The sequence below is a fragment of the Phalacrocorax carbo genome, chromosome 9 (assembly GCF_963921805.1).
Source record: "Phalacrocorax carbo chromosome 9, bPhaCar2.1, whole genome shotgun sequence".
Lineage (NCBI taxonomy): Eukaryota > Metazoa > Chordata > Aves > Suliformes > Phalacrocoracidae > Phalacrocorax > Phalacrocorax carbo.
In genome coordinates, this window is record NC_087521.1 from 36,429,792 (window position 1) to 36,449,569 (window position 19,778).

The 19,778-nt window shown below is 41.3% G+C and overlaps 1 protein-coding gene across 1 annotated transcript in view; it reads left to right on the forward strand.

Moving 5' to 3' along the window:
• The window catches only part of POLE2 (DNA polymerase epsilon 2, accessory subunit), a 20,576-nt gene continuing 798 nt past the window's right edge, over window positions 1-19,778 (forward strand). The window contains exons 1-18 of the mRNA XM_064461187.1: window positions 1-227; window positions 2,187-2,287; window positions 4,615-4,690; window positions 6,126-6,203; window positions 7,440-7,533; window positions 9,515-9,589; window positions 10,487-10,570; window positions 11,124-11,180; window positions 11,588-11,636; window positions 12,237-12,309; window positions 12,899-13,071; window positions 15,189-15,278; window positions 15,479-15,533; window positions 16,731-16,790; window positions 16,888-16,965; window positions 17,376-17,484; window positions 19,257-19,433; window positions 19,551-19,618. Coding sequence (XP_064317257.1) covers window positions 160-227; window positions 2,187-2,287; window positions 4,615-4,690; window positions 6,126-6,203; window positions 7,440-7,533; window positions 9,515-9,589; window positions 10,487-10,570; window positions 11,124-11,180; window positions 11,588-11,636; window positions 12,237-12,309; window positions 12,899-13,071; window positions 15,189-15,278; window positions 15,479-15,533; window positions 16,731-16,790; window positions 16,888-16,965; window positions 17,376-17,484; window positions 19,257-19,433; window positions 19,551-19,618 — 1,565 coding nt within the window. The 5' untranslated portion in view covers window positions 1-159. The remainder of the gene's footprint in view (window positions 228-2,186; window positions 2,288-4,614; window positions 4,691-6,125; window positions 6,204-7,439; window positions 7,534-9,514; window positions 9,590-10,486; window positions 10,571-11,123; window positions 11,181-11,587; window positions 11,637-12,236; window positions 12,310-12,898; window positions 13,072-15,188; window positions 15,279-15,478; window positions 15,534-16,730; window positions 16,791-16,887; window positions 16,966-17,375; window positions 17,485-19,256; window positions 19,434-19,550; window positions 19,619-19,778) is intronic.

The following is a 19,778-nucleotide window of genomic DNA, read 5'->3' on the forward strand; positions in this document are numbered from 1 at the left end:
GAGGCCGCCGCGCTGCCGAGGCGGGAATTCCTCCGCCCCGCCGTTCTCCTCACGGAGCCCCGAGGTGCGCGGCGGGGCCGTCCGGAGGCCTCCGCCCGCCCCGGGGCAGGGCCAGGGCGGCGGGGGCGGTACGGGGCCGTTTGGCGCCAAGCGCCCGTCATGGAGCCGGAGCGGCTGCGGCGGCGGCTGGGCTCCGCGTTCCGGCTGCGCGGGCTCCTGCTGCGGGCGTGAGTAGCGGCGGGGGGGTCATCTCACACCTCCCTCAAGCCCACCTCCCGCTTTCGGGGTCTCGCGTGGTGGCATTTGGTCAGGGACGGGGCCGCAACCCGCCCTCCCCGCATCGCCTCCTCGGGGATGTGGTAACGCCTTTCCCTCCTCTTCCCCCTCCCCCGCCCCCCCCCGCACTGAGGCCTTCGGAGTCTCTCCTCCGGAGCGCTGTTGTTTTGCCCGTCCTGCTGCTGTGGGACTCGTCCCTCCATCTCTGCCCACCACCCGACCCACGGCAGCGCCCACCCTGGGCACCCTCCCCTGGGCACCCTCCCTGATGGTGGTGCTGGGGCTTCTCTTGGGTTTTTTTTTTTGCCAGCCCCTTATCCTGACAACTCTGGGATCTCTTTCCCAAGTGGCACTTATTGTGTTCAGCATCTCTTACTAGAGGAAGAAATGGTATTTCCAGAGGTACATAATAACATGTGTTAGAGATTGGAAGGTCAAAGAAAAGTGATTTCTGCTTGGAGTGGAAAGTGTCAGGATTTATAAGAGTGACTGGGGCTCCATTGCTCGTATTTTTCCTTTCACGATTGTGCATTAATATTAGTTCCATTTTGTTTCTGGCACGGATGGGATGTGATTATTTTAGGCGTCCTGGCAATTTCATTAGTGAGGAGTCCAAGTTCAGAGCTCCTGACTCCCACAGTTAAATGAACTGAGACATTTTGAAGGTCAAGCTGTTAACCAAAATGCCAGTTTTGATTGGCCGACAGATGACATTAATAAGGAAATTGTTGTCTTTAACTGTGAGACTCTAGTCCAAGGATGAGGGAAGAAGTGGATTTCTGATTCTTGTGTTATTTAGAATTAAAATTATTCCAATCTCAGAGATAGTGATAAACTGGAGTGGGTCCTGCAGAGGGCTGTTAAGGTGGTCATGGGCTGGAGCTCGTGGTGTGTAAGGGAAGCAGGAAGAGCGGGTTTTGCTCAGTCTGCAGAGAAGTGGGTGAGGATGATCCAACTGGCTAACGGGGAGGAGGCAGTGCACAGAGAGAGGTGAGGGGCAGCACACACAGATTGCAACAGAAGAAATCCCAGTTGCCCAGTTCTAGTCTCCTCAGTTCAAGAGAGACATTAAAAAAAAATGGAGAGGGTCTAACAGAGGACCACCAAGCTGGTTAGAGGGTTGGAGAACTTGATGTGGAAAAAATGCAAAGAACTGGGGTTTGTTCAGCTTCAAGAAGGGAAGGCTCAGGGGCATCTTATCCCAGTCTTCCTAAAAGGTCGTTATAGATAAGACAAAGGTACTTTCTTCTCAAGGATGCACAGTGACAAGGCAAGACAAAATGGCACAAGCTTAAGATAAAATCTTCACTGTAAGAACAATTAAACTTTGGAGTAGGTTGACTAGAGGAGTGGTGGAATCTCCCTCATTCGAAATACTCAAGACTTGGCTCAGTGCGGCCCTGGATGACATAATGCTTTCAGTAGGAGGTTGGACTGGGTGGTCTCCAGAAGTCGCTTCTAATGTGGACTCTTCTATACTACTGTGAAAAAGTTGTTCGCAAGGAGAGTAGTTAAGCACCAGGACAGGGTCGAGAGAGGTTATGAGATCTCCATCCTTGGAGATGTTCAGAATTTCACTGAACAGCGCTATGAGCAATGTGACTGCTCTGTGCTGTTAGAGCAGAAAGCTGGGCCGGGAGACCTTAGAGGTCCCTTCTGACATCCATCCTTCTATGATTGTGTGAAGATGAGGTTCTCTGTACCTGCTTCTTATCCTAAATGATTTCAATCCTGATGAGTTTTTTTCTTTGACTTAAACTAGTGCAGTATTATGCAGTACTAAGTATTTCTACTTTTTTAATCACAACCCATTCAGTGACTATGTGCACATCTGCCAAAATTGGCATAGTTTGTATAAACTGCATCGAATATTAATTGCTTTTTGAGCTGACTTTCTTCATTGGAATTAGGGATGCTCTGAAGTATCTTACCGAAGCTCTTCAGTCCGTCAGTGAAGTAGAACTTGACAATCTAATTGAAAATGTCATTGATGCCATTGAAAAACAGCCTCGTAAGTAAACAATTTATTTTTCTTAAGCTTGCTAAGTTTATCTTACGCTTATAATGCTATCTGTGCAAAGACAGAGTTACTGGCAGCATATGCATTAAGGTGTCATTCTAGTCTGCCAGGTCGATCAAGATAAATGTATTTGTTGACTTTTTGTTTTGTTAAATACTGAAGTTTGTAATGTCAGCAAAAGATAGTATAATTTTGCCATTTAAAAAGTTAGCAGCCTGGTACCTCCTGAATTTTCCAAGAGTAGTGAAATTTTTCAATGCCAGTTACTATGAGTTTGTATGGACATCTTTGCTCTGAAACTATAATTTTAAATATTAAAATAAAAAAAAGAAATAATGAGAAATGAATTCACTTGCTATTCAGTAGTCCAGGTCCAGAAAAGGGTTAGGGCTGTTGACAGCTATAACCTGAGGAGCCTGGCTGTGACTGTAGGAAGGACAGTTGCGTTCCTTCATTCAGAGATCACTGCCCTCCATCCAAGTGGAGTGGGGGATGCAAGTGTACTGGTATAATGGTCCAGCATATTAACTTAAAACAACTCTGGACAGAGTTTAATTGTCACCTGGATGTTCTCTGAAGCATCAAGGCAGATGTGGGTGTCCTGTTATGCCAACCTGATATCGCGGTAGTAACGTTGGGCAGAAGGTGCTGATAACAGTTGAGGTGCTGTAGCACCGGAGGAGCTGTACCTGCTGGGTGTGTGGAAGTACATCAAATTCTATAAATTCCAAAGTCTAAAAGTGCAATCCAGAAAACTCCTGCAAAATGACATAAAAACATGAGACACTCAAAAGTGTTGAACTTTTCGTGGTGAAGTTCTCACGACCCATTTGGTTCTGAGCATGCCTGAAACTCCATCATCTTGGCAGGAGTATTTTGTCTGGGGACTGCCTCCTGCTTAACTGGGACACTGTGTCCTGAGGTACACAGATCCAGTGTCCCTGCTCCTAAGCGCCGTGAAAGGCATGGGGTAGTAGCTCAAAATATACCTGACACTGTCTCACGGCACAAAACATAGGAGTTGTGGCACCTTTAGTTAAAGAATATGGCTGATGGAGGTGGCACTGATGCCTGACATACATGTGTGTTTACTGATTAGAGCTCATGCGAACTAGGAAACTTGGGCTCACTTCCAGTTTTTGGCTGAGAAGATTAAAATCCGTATAAATGTGATCTGAAATATGTACTAGGTCTTAGATGAGTGCAGGAAACCTTCCCAGCCTATCCTGTTTAAACCAAATTAAATCAAGGGTGGGCACATGCTTGATTTGTAGTTTTACTAGAGCACAGACTACAGAAGTTATGGGTTTATGTTCTGGCTCTAGCCATGGGATAACAGATCATAGCAATCAAACAGGGAATAAAAGCGGTTTGAAGAGCCGGTCCTGATCTAGCATAAGGTCTACTGGTACAAATGAACGCATCTGTCTTTCTGGATAAATTTGAGTCTTGAGAAGCTCTAGGGCCAATGCGTAGTACATGCAGTCAGCGCACTTGCCAACACCAGTCTTTGCCCAAGGCGGAATTTTGTGCTATAAATTCCCATATTGCCCAGCTAACATCTGTGAGTTGTCTGAGGTCAGGGGTAGAGATGCAATTCAGATATGGTGGTCTCTCCTGTCATCCCTGCTAGCTCCCTTTTTGCTCTGCTATTCATCGCTGCCTTACAGGAATTGTCATTTTAAGTCCCATGCCCTGAATAGGGTACTCTAGGGCAGGTTTTCATGTACTAGTTTCTGTCCCAAGAGCCCAGCAGTTAGGCTTGGAAATGCTGAGCAAGTCCTTTTGTGAATCTGCATTGACTGGTCTTCCATTTAAATTCAGCAAGACATTAGCATTTAGAAATATTTTTTAATTTCAGTTATCAGTTTAAATCCCTGAAGATAACAATGTGCCTGTCTCCAAAATTGTACAAAACTGTTTGAATACTTATTTATGACAGCAATCTGTGTGATAATGTTCTGGAACAAAATTAACCTCCAGAATGTGAAAGCTCAGATCTAACACATTTGTAGTATATTAGGCAGCTTTGCATAAACTATAATTGTCTTGTTTTCCATGTTTAGTGAATTAATGGTGGGCACAGTATGTGCGTGGGTTATTTTTTTTGCTAGAAATGTATCCTTCTGGTAAGAATATTAAGTGATCCATTTGTAAAGACAAAATGGCATTTAGCTTACTGAAAATATTCGTATTTCTGTAATATATTCCTCTGAGAAGACAGGACCATTTTTTGTAAAATATTTGAGACCTACCTACTTTCTTACTTACTACTTCCCATAGGCTGCAGTTTTAATCCTTTGAAATTTTCTTTTCAGTGTCATCTAATATGATTGAACAATCCACAGTGGAAGCAGCCGTCCAAGAATGTAGCCAGGCATCGGACGAAACCATGTACGGTGACATTATTTTTTTATTTGAGGTTTATGGGAGTTGATATGCATGCCCTTATTTCTTCTTGGGAAATAAATGTCAGGCGTTTTCTGCAGTGCTGCACATGCAGTAATTGCTTTGTGCTTTTGTCTTCCTGGTACTGTCTTTGAAGGTTAGTAATGTTCCTTCTTAGAAAATTTGTTCTCATGGATAGGCCTCCAGGGGATTCTAAATATAATGCTGACATTCTGGAATTAAAGTGCTATAGTTATATGTTACATGTGGCACAGGTTGAATATTAACCAATTAAATAAACCAATAGTTACAATGCAGTGAAAACTTGTTACTTCTTTTCATTTCTTTGTTTCCTTTTCTCTAGTTCAGAATTATCTAACGTTATTTTTGTGCCTTTCATAAGATACTTCTTTTCCGAAAGCACTCAGAAAAGTTTTTCTCCGTGGTGCTTGTTTCTGCTTTTTTGTATGGCAGGCCTGGTTTTTGAAAACCGTGATGGATTTTCACTCTCTGATAACAAAGCAATTACCTGAGTTTCAGAGAACTTTATCTGTGATTGTGATGAATGCGTTTCCTTTAGTGTTTACGTAGTGTATTGACACCGTAACTCAAAGCATGAATGTAAATGGTTTGCTAGGCATGTCAGTTAGATACTGTGATCCCACAGTTTCTCAGTATGAAGCAAATTTGTTTTATACTTTTCTCCTTGTCGCTGGAACCTTTATGATGCAGGTGGTTTGAGTGTGACCTTTCTTTGTGGTGCTTTATATACTTAATGTATTTTTCACTCCAGAAGTGAAGAGAAATCTGTATGTGCAGATTCTCAGTACAAGGTCTTGAAGGGAAAAGCTCTGCGGGTCACAGGGCCAGCCTGTAGAGCTCTCTTGGATTATGTTGCAGAAAGCTTGAAGGCAAAGTTTTGTAAGAAATACACTCTGAAGCCTAAGAATTCAGTGTCTGATAGGCAATGATGGTTGTCCTGTGCATGTAAGCCTTAGTGAAGGTTCATGGCATAATTTAATCTACTCTGATAAAATTGATCCAATTACAGTAAGAGGAAAATGAGAGGCATCAGAGGAGAGAGCTGAACCAGTAAATATAATGGGATGGATCAACTCAATTAATAGTCTGAAGAGTTGTACATATCCATTGTTTAAACTTACTCACATTAACCATGCCAAGGCTGTTCCGTTGTCAAAAAAGATAGCAGAGGATGGTAAGGGAAGGGGCTATATCCCTCTGTCATTTCTAAATGAACTTCTGAAGAGTTTCGATTTTTGAATTAGAAGATGCAGTAGTATCTGATAGGTAGAGTGATGTGGGAGAAATGGTGATAACGCAGGGTGAAAGTGAACAAAACTAATATAATTTTATTCAACTTGTTTTGTTACTGTTTGTTTCATCCACTTCAGATAATGTTGTAAATGCATTCTTATTTCAGAGAAAATGTTTTCAACATTATTGGAGCCTTTGATATTCCACGTTATATTTATAATTCAGAAAGAAAGAAGTTTCTACCGTAAGTCTTGCATATTTGAAGTTTCAACTGCTTCTTGTTTTAAGGAAAAAAACTCTGTTTCTGTATGGTTAAAAGTCTGTTTTTTAATCTTGCCCTCTAGGGTCTGCTTGTCTCAAGCCTGAATGAGAAAGTGAGACAATTTTGTTTCTTAGTCTCTAAAGAGCTAGTCAGACTCCATGACAAATGCTGGCTCACAGATAAATGTACCATTGGGTTTTTCCTAGTCCAGTAGGCTGAAACTGAAATGGAGACCTGCATCTCCTGTGGCAGTGTATTCTGTGCTGCCTATGATGTTACTGGTTCTGGAACTTCGGTGTTTATCAGATAGTAAAATGTCCAACCATGTTTATGCCTTCTAAGGAATAAAAGAGACAGTAAGGCTAAGGACATACATCACTAAATGTAGTTTGTTTTTTCTTTTTTCCGCATTTGGCTGTTTAATCTTTTTTAATAAATTTGGTCTGTCTGTTGCATGCATTTGTTTCTTAGACTGTAGCTTGCAACTCCCTGACGCCCTGGGGGGATTTCTAAGGAGAGCTACAAAAGCTAAAAAAGAAAAATCAGGAGCAACTGGTGATTCCGGAGGTTGGAGAAAGGAAGAAGTAATTGGAGGAATTGGTTGTAAATATTTTGCCAGCTAAAGAATTCACCTTTAACAGCAAGCGGCCCAGACTGCTAAGCCAAAAAGAGGCCGTGCTTCTGAAAAGCTTGAAGTGGTGTTAGCTGAGGAATGGATAGTGGAGTTCATTGTGAGGGGTTGCTGCGACCTTCGTGTAACGTGCAATTCATATTCTAGCCTTGGTCCATGATTCTGCCAGTCCAGCAAAAGCAATGTGTGTTTTCAGTAGGAGTTTAATTCCAGGAATGCTTTCTAGCTTTCCATGCTTTTGGAAGCAGAGAACTCCATTAAAAGAATCTGCTAACCAAGAGGAAGAAAATACTCTTGTTCATGGCCATTTAAAAGACATAACTTCATTTTTAAAAACTGATTTCTGCAGAGTCCCATTCAGGTGGAAAGGTAGATCTCAAGGCTTGTGAGTTAAAAGGAAATTAAATGGATGTAGCTTTCAAAATGCAGAAACACAGGATCCCTTGCAGAAATCTTCCTCATTGAGTAAATAAATTATGCAATAGTGTTATAGCTGTTGCAGCCTCCTAGAACTTTTAGGTCAAAAAGTAATTTTTGTGTATGGAATATACCTTTTTTTAATCTTGATTGTGATAAACTTCTTGCAGTCTGTCAATGACCAACTTTCCTGTACCAAATTTATTTGGAACTGCCAGAGATAAAGCGGAGTTGTTTCGTGAACGCTACTCCATCTTACAGCAGGTCAGAAAATGTTTTGCTTTGTTTAACAAAACACACAAACAAAATGGAGTTTATATTCATACAGGTACAACAGTGCTTTGTGTTGAGGCGCTTTTGTGAGCTACAGTTTAAATAAAATCTGAATATGAACAGGTTCTGTACTAAGGTTTATCAGTCTCCTCAGCTGTCACCATACAGCATGATCAATTCAGGTGTTTCTGCATTTCATCATCATGTTGTAAGAGGGGATTATATATTTTTATGTGTGTCTTGCTCTTTTCCCTCTGGTTATCTGGCTCTGTGCTGTTTGATTAGCATGTCATTGTATGTCGTCCTTGTTGAGATAGTGCAAACCTGAAGCCTTGGGAAGCTCTTGTTCAGGCTCTCCTTGAAGCATTGAAGTTCACTTCTGGTTTAGTTAATTTATTAATTTTCCAGTTTTCAAAATGCCCGGTGAGAGCCAGCCATCCCTTGTCATCTCTTGGTGGCACTTGCATCTTGTCTTGTGTTGCGAGCAACTTCAGAACAGGATTCCCCAACACGATTTGCTCTGCGCCACCATGACAGTAGGTACTGACGGCAGCTGCAGGTAGTGGCTCTGGACCAGGCTGTGCACACAGCCGGAAAGAGTCAGTCCCTCAGCACTCACTCTCTGATTATCCTTCAGAACAGGGTCACAACCCTGTTCTTTCCTTTATTCCGCTCACCCAATAAGTTGGGATCTACCCCCCCAGGTCACCCGCCTGCTTACTCCGTGCTGTGCTCTGCCCTGCCTGTGTTGTGCAGCCCAGCAGGAGCAGCGATGGGATGGGGAGTGAGTTGCTAATCAGACGATCCGGTGGTTGATTTTCAGGTGTCTGCACTAACTGCAGCAGGCTGATCCACAGCACAGTTCCCACTCGGTGCTGGCTGGTGCTGCACAGGCCTATCTGCCCCTGCGCAGCCCTGGCCTGAAGTGTGAGCAGACAGACAGTCAGCATGGCTTTTTGCCTCTGCTGCCCCAAAGGCAGCAGGGAGGTGTCCAGCTGCCTGTGTGAATTGCTCGTCCTTTGGACTGTGTGGTAGTTGCGTGCATGGGGTCAGAGAGCAGCAACAACTCTCTATCTACCAGGGGATTTGCTGCTGCTAGGGTTATGTGTGCTGCAGTTTTGGAACCTCTGCCCTGGAAGACTGGTTAACCATTAATTGAAGAAGCTTTAGCTCATACAAACAGTGATCAGGATTAGTGAAACCTGCTGGAATTGGCACGCTCACACAAAACAGCAGCAGGAGGTGTCCATAGAGTATATCCTGAAGCCTCCTTTTCCTAGACTGTATATTGCTATTGCACCTCTTTGCCTGATGGTTTCACACAGACTCTTTTGTACAGGTTTTGTGTTTGGTTGTCGTACATACTCCTTTCTGATCTCCAGAAAAGTGAAGGTTCAGGTCACTGTGTGGGTGAAGGCTGCTGACAGGAATTACTGTGTGTGTTGCAGAGGCTGGTAGCAATGGGTTTGTTCCAAGGGGAGGCTTTCAGACTGCATGAAAACAGTGAAAGAAGTGAAAATCTCTATGATGTATTTTCTTCATGCTCTCTGCAGCTTATCTGTTAGTGTAGGGTGCTCCTGTTATTAAAACAAAAAACCAAAAATTGTTTACTTTTAATAGGCCCTGCCCTGAAGAGAGAACCTGTTCTTTTCCACATAGTTAGCATTTAATACCGTTTACCTTCCCTTGCTCTCTCGCCCCTTCCTTCCTGGTAGTCAGAAATAACTTCTTTTAAAAGCATTACAGATGCTTTGCTGTTACTTTTCAGGCTTAGTTTTATTGTCCAGTACTGATCATCTGTTTCTTAGAAGCCAATTCTTGTCAAAAGAATGGATTATGTTCAACAAATTAAATGTTGCTGAATAAAATAGAGAACTTTAAAAAGTATTTTATATAGTGGTTGTAATGAACTGGCTTTTTGACAGTGCTCATTTGTTTTTAAACTGGATTACTTCAATTTTGGTTTCTGCAGAGGACTCATAGACATGAGTTGTTTACTCCTTCAGCAGTCGTTGCTCATCCTGATGACAGTAGGAGTAAATTCCAGGTAAAAAATCTGTTGTTTTTTTTTTTTCTTGCAAAAGGAACCGTACTTGTGTTACACTTCAATGCAGTAATAGTTCTCCAGTGACATTTTAGTTTTACATCCAATGTGGGTAATCAATGGTAATGAGTTATTTTCGCTCATTTTTAGCCTGTGTGTCAAAAATGCAGTTATTTGGCTCAGATCAGCATGATGACCAAGCCACTCAAATGCAGCTATAAAGTGCAAGAGAAGCGTGGGTTCCTGAGGTAGAGCCTGAGCTGAGTCGAGCCTGCATCTCCATCCAGGGTTTATAGGCATCTTTCTCCCTTGCCTGCTTCCTATCCTCCCTGTCAGCAGTGGCAAATGCATTCCTTATGCCGGTGCTGTAGGAGGATGGTCTCTCTTAACTGCAGCTTGACAGACGAAAATAAGTTTGTCCAGAAACCGCAGATGGCATGCTATGTGATATCACCTGCATAACTCTGGAGTGTGCTCTGTCATGCACCTAAGGCTCTGTGGTTAAAGTAATTAGTGTTACTGTGTGGGCACGGGCTGGCCTTGTGGTTCAGACTGGATCCTGCTGAGGATCCAGTTACAACCATTGACATTCTTAGGCAAGTGCAGAAATTGCTACTTGTTCTTTTCAGTTTTAATCCAGTTGTAAGCAGAGTAATCACAATAAATATTTACTTGCTAAGCAGTTCTTTATGCTAGCAGGTGTTACAGAAATCTTCCCAAACTGTGCTACATTTGCCATTCAGAAATGTGTCCCTGATTTCTCTGATGAGCCTGTATTGTCTCATGGCTCATTTGTGTATCTGTGTAAACACATGTGCTGTGTGGCGCTTTGCTTGCTCAGGAATAGATATACGGAGAGTCTGATTTAATTCGTATTTGATTTGTTGCCTTTGGTTCCAGCTTAAAACAATAGAAACCCTATTGGGCAATACAACTAAAGTGGGAGAAGTGATTGTGCTTGGGATGATAACTCAGCTCAAGGAGGTAGGTTGCTTTTTATTGTGGAGTATCTAGGTCACCATTCATTCAGTGTTATATTAGAAAATGAGACGGCTTAAATCTCTCACCACTTTCTCTTTTCATATAAGACATTGCAGAACTCACATCAATGTTAGTGGTGCAAGATCCATTCCTGAAGAAGACACTTTGCCAAAGCACTTGATGCTAGTGTGTGGGAGAAAGTGTCTTTGTCTTCTCACTGCAGAATTTTGTAATGCTTTATGTAGCAACCAGAACCAGTTACATTTTTTAGGCATGCCCATTCTTGAAATGCTGGAGCTTCCAATGACTGTGTTTGGACTTGCCATTGCATTGGACTGTGATTGTAGGAGAGGGGTGCAGCAGCAATCCAAACTGCAGCGGCTCAAAGGGAAGGTGCTAAGATACACTTACTATAAACTATGTTGTCCTCAGTTCTGCTAGTGTGTTCTAAGCTTACAACGTTAAAACAAGCTAAATGCTGATTGGTAGATGTTTCTGATTGAAGTATTTATGTGTTTGGGTATATCTTTCTTTATTAATTAATCCTGTTTTTTAGGGGAAATTTTTCTTAGAAGACCCTACAGGAGTCGTCCAGCTGGACCTTAGTAAAGCAATATCCTTTTTCTGTGATGTAAGAGTTGAAGAAATTTCCTATAGACCTGGAGAATTTCAGATTGAATAATAAACCAATACTGACCATTAAAAATTATGTATTGAGACTTGCAGCCCTGTCTTTCTCCTTCTTTTTAAATTACTTGGTTGCTGCAGCTCAGTGCCCTTTCACAGAGTCTGTTAGGACAAGGTTAGTATTCCTCCTAGCGGAAGCAGAACGTGTTCCTGTTTGCAGACTGCTTAAGAGTTTACTTGCTCAGCTACCAGGTGATCGCCTAGCTCTTAAGGCAGCCTATGAACTTTCAGTAGTGTCCAAATGTATTACACCAGCTGGAAGGTGAACTTTGGCTAAAGAACTAGTTTAAGAGTCCTGGTCTAAGAAAAATATATTTCTTAACCTTATTGCACCAGTTCCACAGTGGCTTATATACTGAATCATGCTTTGTTTTGGCTGAAGGTAAAGACTATTTCTCATAGCTTGTAATAGTTATTCTGTTAATGGCTGTTGCTGCAATTACATGTCTGCCAGATGTGGCTGAACAGACAAGTCTCATGTTGATGAGTTGCAAAACTTGCAGTTTTGAAGCCTTGGACATGTTTTAGCAAAATTATAGTCATTTCTGTTTGTAGGATATTACTCTGTGCAATATACATAACCCCAGTCTGTTTTCTTATAATGTAATTTATGTTTAAAATTTGTAAAATAAACTAAATAGTTAAGAGCAAGAATGATCGTGGGGACAAGTATGACCCTATTACTTCGTTCCCCTAACAGGTGGGACAGTTCTCGAGAAAGGGTGCGGTTTGATGGAGACTCTTCTGGGGCAGGACCAGCAAAAATCATTCCTGTTCCCCTGCATTCTTACTCTGTTTTTCAGCCAGATAGTTCCTGCTCTGGTTCACCACTAAACAGCGTGGGGACTGGTGCCATCACAAGAGAGGGATTGATGGAGGCTGGGACTAGCTATGCAGCACAGCTGCCATCTCTCTGACTAATGTCTAGGACATGATGTTGTTAGGAAAACTAAAGGTTATTTTGTTGTTCAAAATCTCTTAGGTTGGTATGAAGATGAAGTTTTTCATGTGAACGCTTTTGGATTTCCGCCTACTGAGCCTTCTGCTACCACTAGGTATAAAACTGACTTTCGGCAGCCTCACTCCATATTTTGTTATGGGCTTCTAAGCGCATTATTATTTTATAATTTCTGTGACATTAAGCTATGCTGTTCTTCCCCCTCCCCAAATGCTTCAAAATAAATACAGTTTTAAGGAAACAATTCTGGGACTTCCTGGTCTACTTGGGCCAGTACTAAAGCCTGTAGTGTTAGCAGAAAAACCCTTCCAAAGGCCCTTAGGTTCTGCATATAGAAACAGTTGGGATCTAAGCCCTTCCCAGTTGCGAAACTAGATAACTGATACAGGAGAATAAGAAATTCCTTGTTGCTCAAGGAGTAGACTGGGGGGAGAACTGAGGATAAATCTTACCCTGAGATGATATGTTAAATTATGGCAGGACAGTGTCCCTGCTATATATCGAGGTGACCGCTGTATCTCTTCCTTGGTTTCTCCATGAAGTACTAGATGATTATTGATACCATCTGAGCTACCTGTCGTAATAATAATAATAATAATAATTAAAATGGCTTAAGTGAGTCATAATCAAAACTACTAACTATTTAGGAAGAAAACAGAACTAACTTGAATATTTTAATGATGTAGAGGCTTCTATGGGAACGTAAACTTCTTTGGAGGGCCTTCTTCAGCTTCAGTAAAGGCTTCTGCAAAACTAAAGCAGCTGGAGGATGAAAATGAAGATGCCATGTTTGTATTTCTTTCTGATGTGTGGTTGGACCAAGCAGAAGTACTGGAAAAGCTTCACACAATGTTTTCGGGTAGGTGAGAACTGCTTTGACTCTGAGCCTTGTTTTAGAGAAATTTTTACCATTTTCCTTAGTCCTTAGCAGCATCAATGGGTGGAGCTGACAAGCACAGCGAGGCAGTCTGATGCCTAGCTAGTCCTCCATCTCTGGCTGTGTCCCCTCCTTGGCATGGGCTGGAAAGTCTGAGCCCATGGTGAGTAATTCAGGGAATACCCCAGCAGAAAAGTAATTGCCTTTGCTGGAGAATTAGTTTTATGCTGGTTTAGCTTTGTGAACTTTTCATCGTCTGGTTGCTTACGTGAGCATCCCTGTCCAGGCAGGGGAGACTGGACAGCATACAACTGAGAGCAAGACTGTTCTTTCTAGGATCTGCTAAGTGTCAGGCCAACTTTATTGTCAAACTGTGATCTAAATATGACCTTTCATGAAACAGTGGTTTGTGTGGCTTTTTTCCAAAAGTAGACTTTTAAATGAAAAAGTCAGGCAACAATTTTTGAGTCCTGTTATTACTGTATTGCGCATTTTTGATGAACTTCCATTTTGAGAAAGCTAGAATAAGCCCAACTGTTGAATTTTTTTTGGTAGGATCCTACTGAACCCAAGCCCAAAGCCAGTGAAGCTTCACTCTAATTTTAGTGACAGCTATTTGCATTTCACAGTTGCTATTATATTTCTTTTGGATCTTTCTCTAACAGTTTTAAAAATTGGATTGGATTATATTTTTGCAAGCTGATACTGCCATTTTCTAAATCACTTAGTACTAATATTGTTTTGGACAATAGCCATCTTATGTGCTGTGACAAGAATGTTTCCCTTGCCTGTGAAAGTTCTTCCTAGGCTTAGTTTAAAGAAAACTTCTTACTTCATTGGAGATCAGTGATCCCTCGAATGCTTTCTGGTTCTACCAATGAAAAAATATCAGTTACTCTTAAAATATGAACTGTTTCTTCCACGCATCATTACATTAGTAATGCTGACAACATTTGAATAGCAAGCATCTGCAAGATCTGTGAATTGCTTCTTTGTACTCCAGAGCAGTTTTGGAACAGCTTGTCCTGTCTGTCTTAGGTAGAATGCACGTGTGAGAGGGTGGCTGCTTTAAAAATAAGCAACATAAAATTAAGGGTGGGAAACTGCTGCCACTTAAAGAAAATTGGACGCAAATTACCACACATATATGGAAGTTACAAAACCAGTTCACTATCTTGATCAAAGTTGGTGAGATCCTTGAAGCAAACTGAGCTTGACCTAAGATTGCGTATGATGAGGTAACAAAGGGACTTTGGTCAGTGAGGTTAATATACTGAACCCAGCTGGCAAAGGTACATACATTACATTTGCCATTTTGAGACTTTTTTTTTTAATAGGCAAATAATAAGCTTCATAATTATGAGTAGCAAGGAAAAAACATTGATGAGCCACTCCTCTGGAATAAACAGTTCTGTCCTATTTACCAACTGGATTGAAAAATAGTGAAGCAAATCCAAGTCTTGTGCTGCATGTTAGGAATATGAAGCGTAACCTGGAGCGTGAGATGAATGCTTGAGTAGGTGTTTTTATTTTCCTTTGAGGGATGGGAACTGCGTTTCTTTTTTCACTCTTCGCTATAAAGCATGTGTTTCTGGGTGATTAGTGATACTGTGAGGATTCATCAATTTCTTAAAATGCTCAAGCAGTTCCAGTTACTGTTGCTTTATAAAGCCGAAGAGTGAATTAAATGTTGGTAAAGCCCTTGAATTGGAACGATGGCTGGAGGTTAATAGTAATCCATTGCTACCTACTCGCTATTTTTCTTTTTAAGGAAAGAGTGCATTTTAAAATTGTATTATTTATTATAATTGTACTTTGTGTAATTATGTGACTGGGTCAGTAGTTGGATGCACACAAACAATGTTGTTGGAACTGGGCCTGTAAATAACAGGGCTCCCTTGAAGTGACATTTGTAAATTGCCAACATTCTTTTTAAGCTAACAAAACACTGTATAAAAAAAATAGTTCAGGTGTATTAATAGCAGCAGAGCTTGAAGTGCTGTTTTGGTTTCTGCCTTTCAGGGAATGTGCTGGAGGCTGAATGATGACAGGTACTGAAGTGAATGGATGTTATACTCACAGATACTCTGTTTTCCCAGGTTATTCCTCTGCACCTCCAACCTGCTTTTTCTTTTGTGGAAATTTTTCATCTGCACCGTATGGAAAAAATCAAATTCAGTCACTGAAAGGTGGGGAAGTCTTTATTTGCAGTTGGTCATGTACATTAAATTAAAATAATGATGGCAAAACAAATTAAGAGAGCAGAAGAGCAACCCTTATTTTCCAAGTGACACATTTTTAATGTACTGAAGTATAGGGGTGATTCATATAATGTGTGTTTATTTCCTAACCAGGTGTTGTATCATAGATTTTTTTTCCCCGACTCTAGGTTCTTTGAAGGCTCTTGCAGATATTATATGTGAATATCCCAGCATTCATAAAAGGTACGCAACAAAGTGCTATGAAAAGGGAGATTTGTTTATTTGGTGAAACCTTTGCTTTAATTATTTAAGAAACTAACAGATACGATGTTTCCTCATTATAGTGAGCCAGCTATGAGCAGTTAGCAAGCTGGTCTTGTAACAGACCTGTAAGTTTGTTTTGGCAGCAGTGTAGGGTTTTGATTTTCTTTAAAATAGCTTGGTCATGGAAGCTGCTATTGAGTGAGCAAAGGTGAAGCTGCCCCTCTCTGCAACATTTTCTGCATGGATTAGATATCTCCCATGTTTCCCCCAAAGTGCTATTTGGGTGAGCCTTTTTTTGCCTGTGGAATTCCCTTGAAATCATCAGGGTTCTGCCCAAGCAGTACTGCTTTATAAACTGATGTTGCTGCTATGAGCACCTACAGGCTTTCTGTACCAGCCCTGGAAGATGTCATCTGAGATGCTGACTGCTGCCTACATGGAGGCATCTCATTTCTGTCTTCGTTCTTGCACGCACAGTTCTCCATGGCTGTTAGTTTGAGAACTAACCAAAGCAATGCAGTCCTGCAAAGGAATCATTTATTTATCCCTTCTTGTGTCGCTGCTCTGTGGGAGCCCCATTCCAGGCCTGGACAACTAAATCCCTTTTACAGAGATTTGAATAGACAAAGGAAAGTAAAATAGGGAGACAGCCAGGCTTATGCCTTCTGGCTTCTGATCTTCAAATTCCTAACAGTAGCCCCTAAGTAGGGCTAGTTCCTAGAATGGACCCCAAAAGCAGGAAAGGCCACAGCCTGCAGTTCCTGAGCTCTGTGTGAGATGTAAGCAAGTGTATGTCAGGGACTGATCCTCCATCCTGTGTTCTGGTGGGGCTCTCATGGTGTGCTGCTGCTGGGTTATCTGGGGTCCCTGTATGAGATTGTGGAGCCCGTTACCGCTGAGTCCTGAGCCAGGCTGCACATCCTGTTCTGTCTCCCTTCCCACAGTCAGTCCCCCGTGCATGGTGAACAGTTTTTAAGGCTTCTTCCATCTCAGTGAGGAGTGGATATTTGTATTCCTTAGCTGTGTTTTATGTGGTTCATAAGGCCAGGAAGAGCTGTCATCTCTGCCCCAGAATAGGTTATTTGCATGCATCTGTGGACTAACGGCAGTATATAACCAATTTCAGATACTTCTAGGATCATTTTGTATAAAAGTGATATGTTGAACTTTTTACAGTAGTCGATTTGTGTTTGTTCCTGGCCCTGAAGACCCTGGTCCTGGTTCTATTTTACCACGGTCAGTTTGCTTCACTTTTTCACATTTTGGAATTTTGAGTTAAATAGTTAAAGAACGTAAGAGTCTTGGTCGATACATCTGTTGCTATTTATTTTAGACCTCCCTTGGCTGAAAATATTACTGAGGAATTCAGACAGCTGGTGCCATTTTCAGTTTTCACCACAAATCCTTGCAGGTAACAGTGTAGCTTACTGCTATTTTTAATATTCTTTTTTTTTTTTTACTGAATGACTAATTTATATGCAGGTATAATTTTCAAATATTACAAATTTTGGAAAACTTTGTCTTAAATTTTTCAAATTATTCGAATTCCTCACTTGTATTATTCGCAGCTAGTTTTGAAAACATTGATACATAAATAAATAAGTGATGGAAGGGAGTAGTGCTAGAAGTTTGATAGCGAATATCAAAAGCATCGTGTTTTTTTCTGAATCTGGAGAGAATGAAGGGAAGATGTGAAAATATTATTTTAATTGAAATGTACTTTTTCATTTTGCTGCATTAGAGGGAGATCAACTTTATAATGCACCCCCGTCTTTTAGTTTCATCTCAATTTATTTAATTTCATTAATGTTTTCCATTTAGGATTCAATATTGCACCCAAGAAATAATTATCTTCCGTGAAGATTTGGTAAACAAAATGTGCAGAAACTGTGTCCGCTTCCCTAACAGCAACATGGATATTCCCAACCATGTGAGTGAGTTGTGTTCAGCACTTCTTGCTGAGATCCCCTTGACCTCTTTTTTGAGCAGCAGGTCTGCATTTAGGCTGCTCTGATCTGCATTCTCATGACACGTTGCAAGAGTAACCAAGAAGGATCTATACGTTTAGTATTATTACCTTCATTTTCATCTTGTCAGTAAAATAACTGAAACCACGATGCTGATTGATGGCACCGAGTCATTGTCACTGTCCCACTGCAGGTGCTCCCGAAGGCAGAACTTCATAGCAGCTGACTGTTGGTGTCTGTGCACCAGCAATGAATGTCGTACCAAGAAACATTGATTCCTAAAGGCAAAGTTTAATACAAATTACCTTTTTTTTTTAAGACTTGACCAATTAACCAGTGACATTTGCAGTAAAGCAGCATGTCACTTTTCCAAAAGGTCATCTGCTTCTTCTGCCTTCTCGCTTGAAGTCTTAATCCTGCTTTTGATACATCACCACAGCACTCCGAGTTACGATTCTAGTTAATGAATGCACAGCAGGAGTTGATGTGACTTACTGAGGTAATTGAGTGAGAATGATCCAGGCTTATTGCAGTGATGGATGGAGTGTGTTTCTGTTTATTTTACAGTGTTTTTTTGTTTGTTTGTTTGACTCAGACACCTCTTTTAGCTCTTTCTTCCTTTGCTCCATCATGACAGTGCTCAGTTTCCTTGTGAACATAGGGAACCCCTTGTGGACACTGGTGCACCTTGGTTTTGGTGTGCACGTTTGCGTATGTGTACGTGTACGCTGCAAGCCATCCCTTCCCTGTGCTCATACACAGCTTTCTCGTGCTTGGAAGGGAAGGAATAATGATGGAAATGTAAAATTATGTATTGCAACACTTTCTGCAGATAAGAATATTGGGTTGCTTTTGCATAGTTCAGTTTTTCTCTGCCTTTTCTGCCTGTCATTAGTTTTTTAACTCAGCCATCAGTGTAAAAAGATGAATGAGAGAGATAAATTTTGTTACTAACATTAGATTGAATTAAGGGTGACTTCAGGCCTCATACGGTATGAGTGGAATAACTGGTCCTATCTCGGTACGACATTGTCTTTCAACAGCAGACCCTTCCACCAAGTTGCTGCAATGATTTTGGCCCTTTGGGAAAATGGAGCCTAATGGCAGCTACATGATTCATTAGAGATAATAAAAGCTTTCGGGGGCTTGAGGAGAGAGTATCATGAACCAAAACACCCTGGCTGGAATTTTCCAGATGAAGAAGCAAATGAAAGGGGGCAGCTGGTGTTTGGAGCAGGGCAACTCCCAGAACAGCCAAGGGAATTAAAATAATTTGGGAATTAAATGATTTCCCCAGTTCAGGAAAAAGACTGTGTTTAAGTGTGGGTCATGTGGTTAACTGGTGCTGCGGGGAAAGCCCTGAGCGAAAAAAAACCCCACAAAATAGAAGTTATGGCAGTGTTGGTGCTTCCTGGACTGGAAGAACAGGTAAGCAGATTCTGCAGGTTGTTGGAGAGTCTGATTGACAAAATAGTTTTGACATTTTCAAATGTTGGCTGATATGCTTTAGAGAGGACTTCATGTTTTTAAAAAACCCAAACAACACAACAAACAAACAGCAGCTGACTGGTGCAGGGGAGTTGCTATTTTACTCCAGAAATTAGTAATAATTGAGGGAATGAGATACACAAAAAAACATTTCCAGTTCAAAGCTTCTTTATTAACAGGGCATTAGCATCTGCAGGAATGAGTTTGACTTGTGGGAAACGGCTCAAACTATTTGTTTGTCTTGCAGTTTGTAAAGACTATATTATCACAAGGACATCTGACGCCGCTTCCGCTGTACGTTAGCCCTGTGTACTGGGCCTATGACTACGCCCTGAGGGTGTATCCTGTGCCAGATATGCTCGTCATTGCAGATAAATATGACCCATTCACGGTCACCAACACTGACTGTCTTTGCATAAATCCTGTAAGATTTCCTTATGTTTTACCAAAATAAGGGGGTGCAGTCACATCCAAGTGTGTCTCTCACTATTTGTGTGGTACTTTACTTACACAAGTGTGGTATATACATTTTTCTTTATAGGGTTCATTTCCAAGAAGTGGATTTTCATTCAAGGTATTCTACCCCTCCAACAAGACAGTTGAAGACAGGTAAATATATTCAGTTTCTCATTTAAAAGGAAGTATCTTCTTATTTGCTGACTTTCTAATTATCAGGAGCAACACAGAAAATCAATTATGTAGACTTACACTTCCTAATTAGGCAGTGTAAGAAATTCAAATGCCTAGAACTAAAATAATAAATATAGAC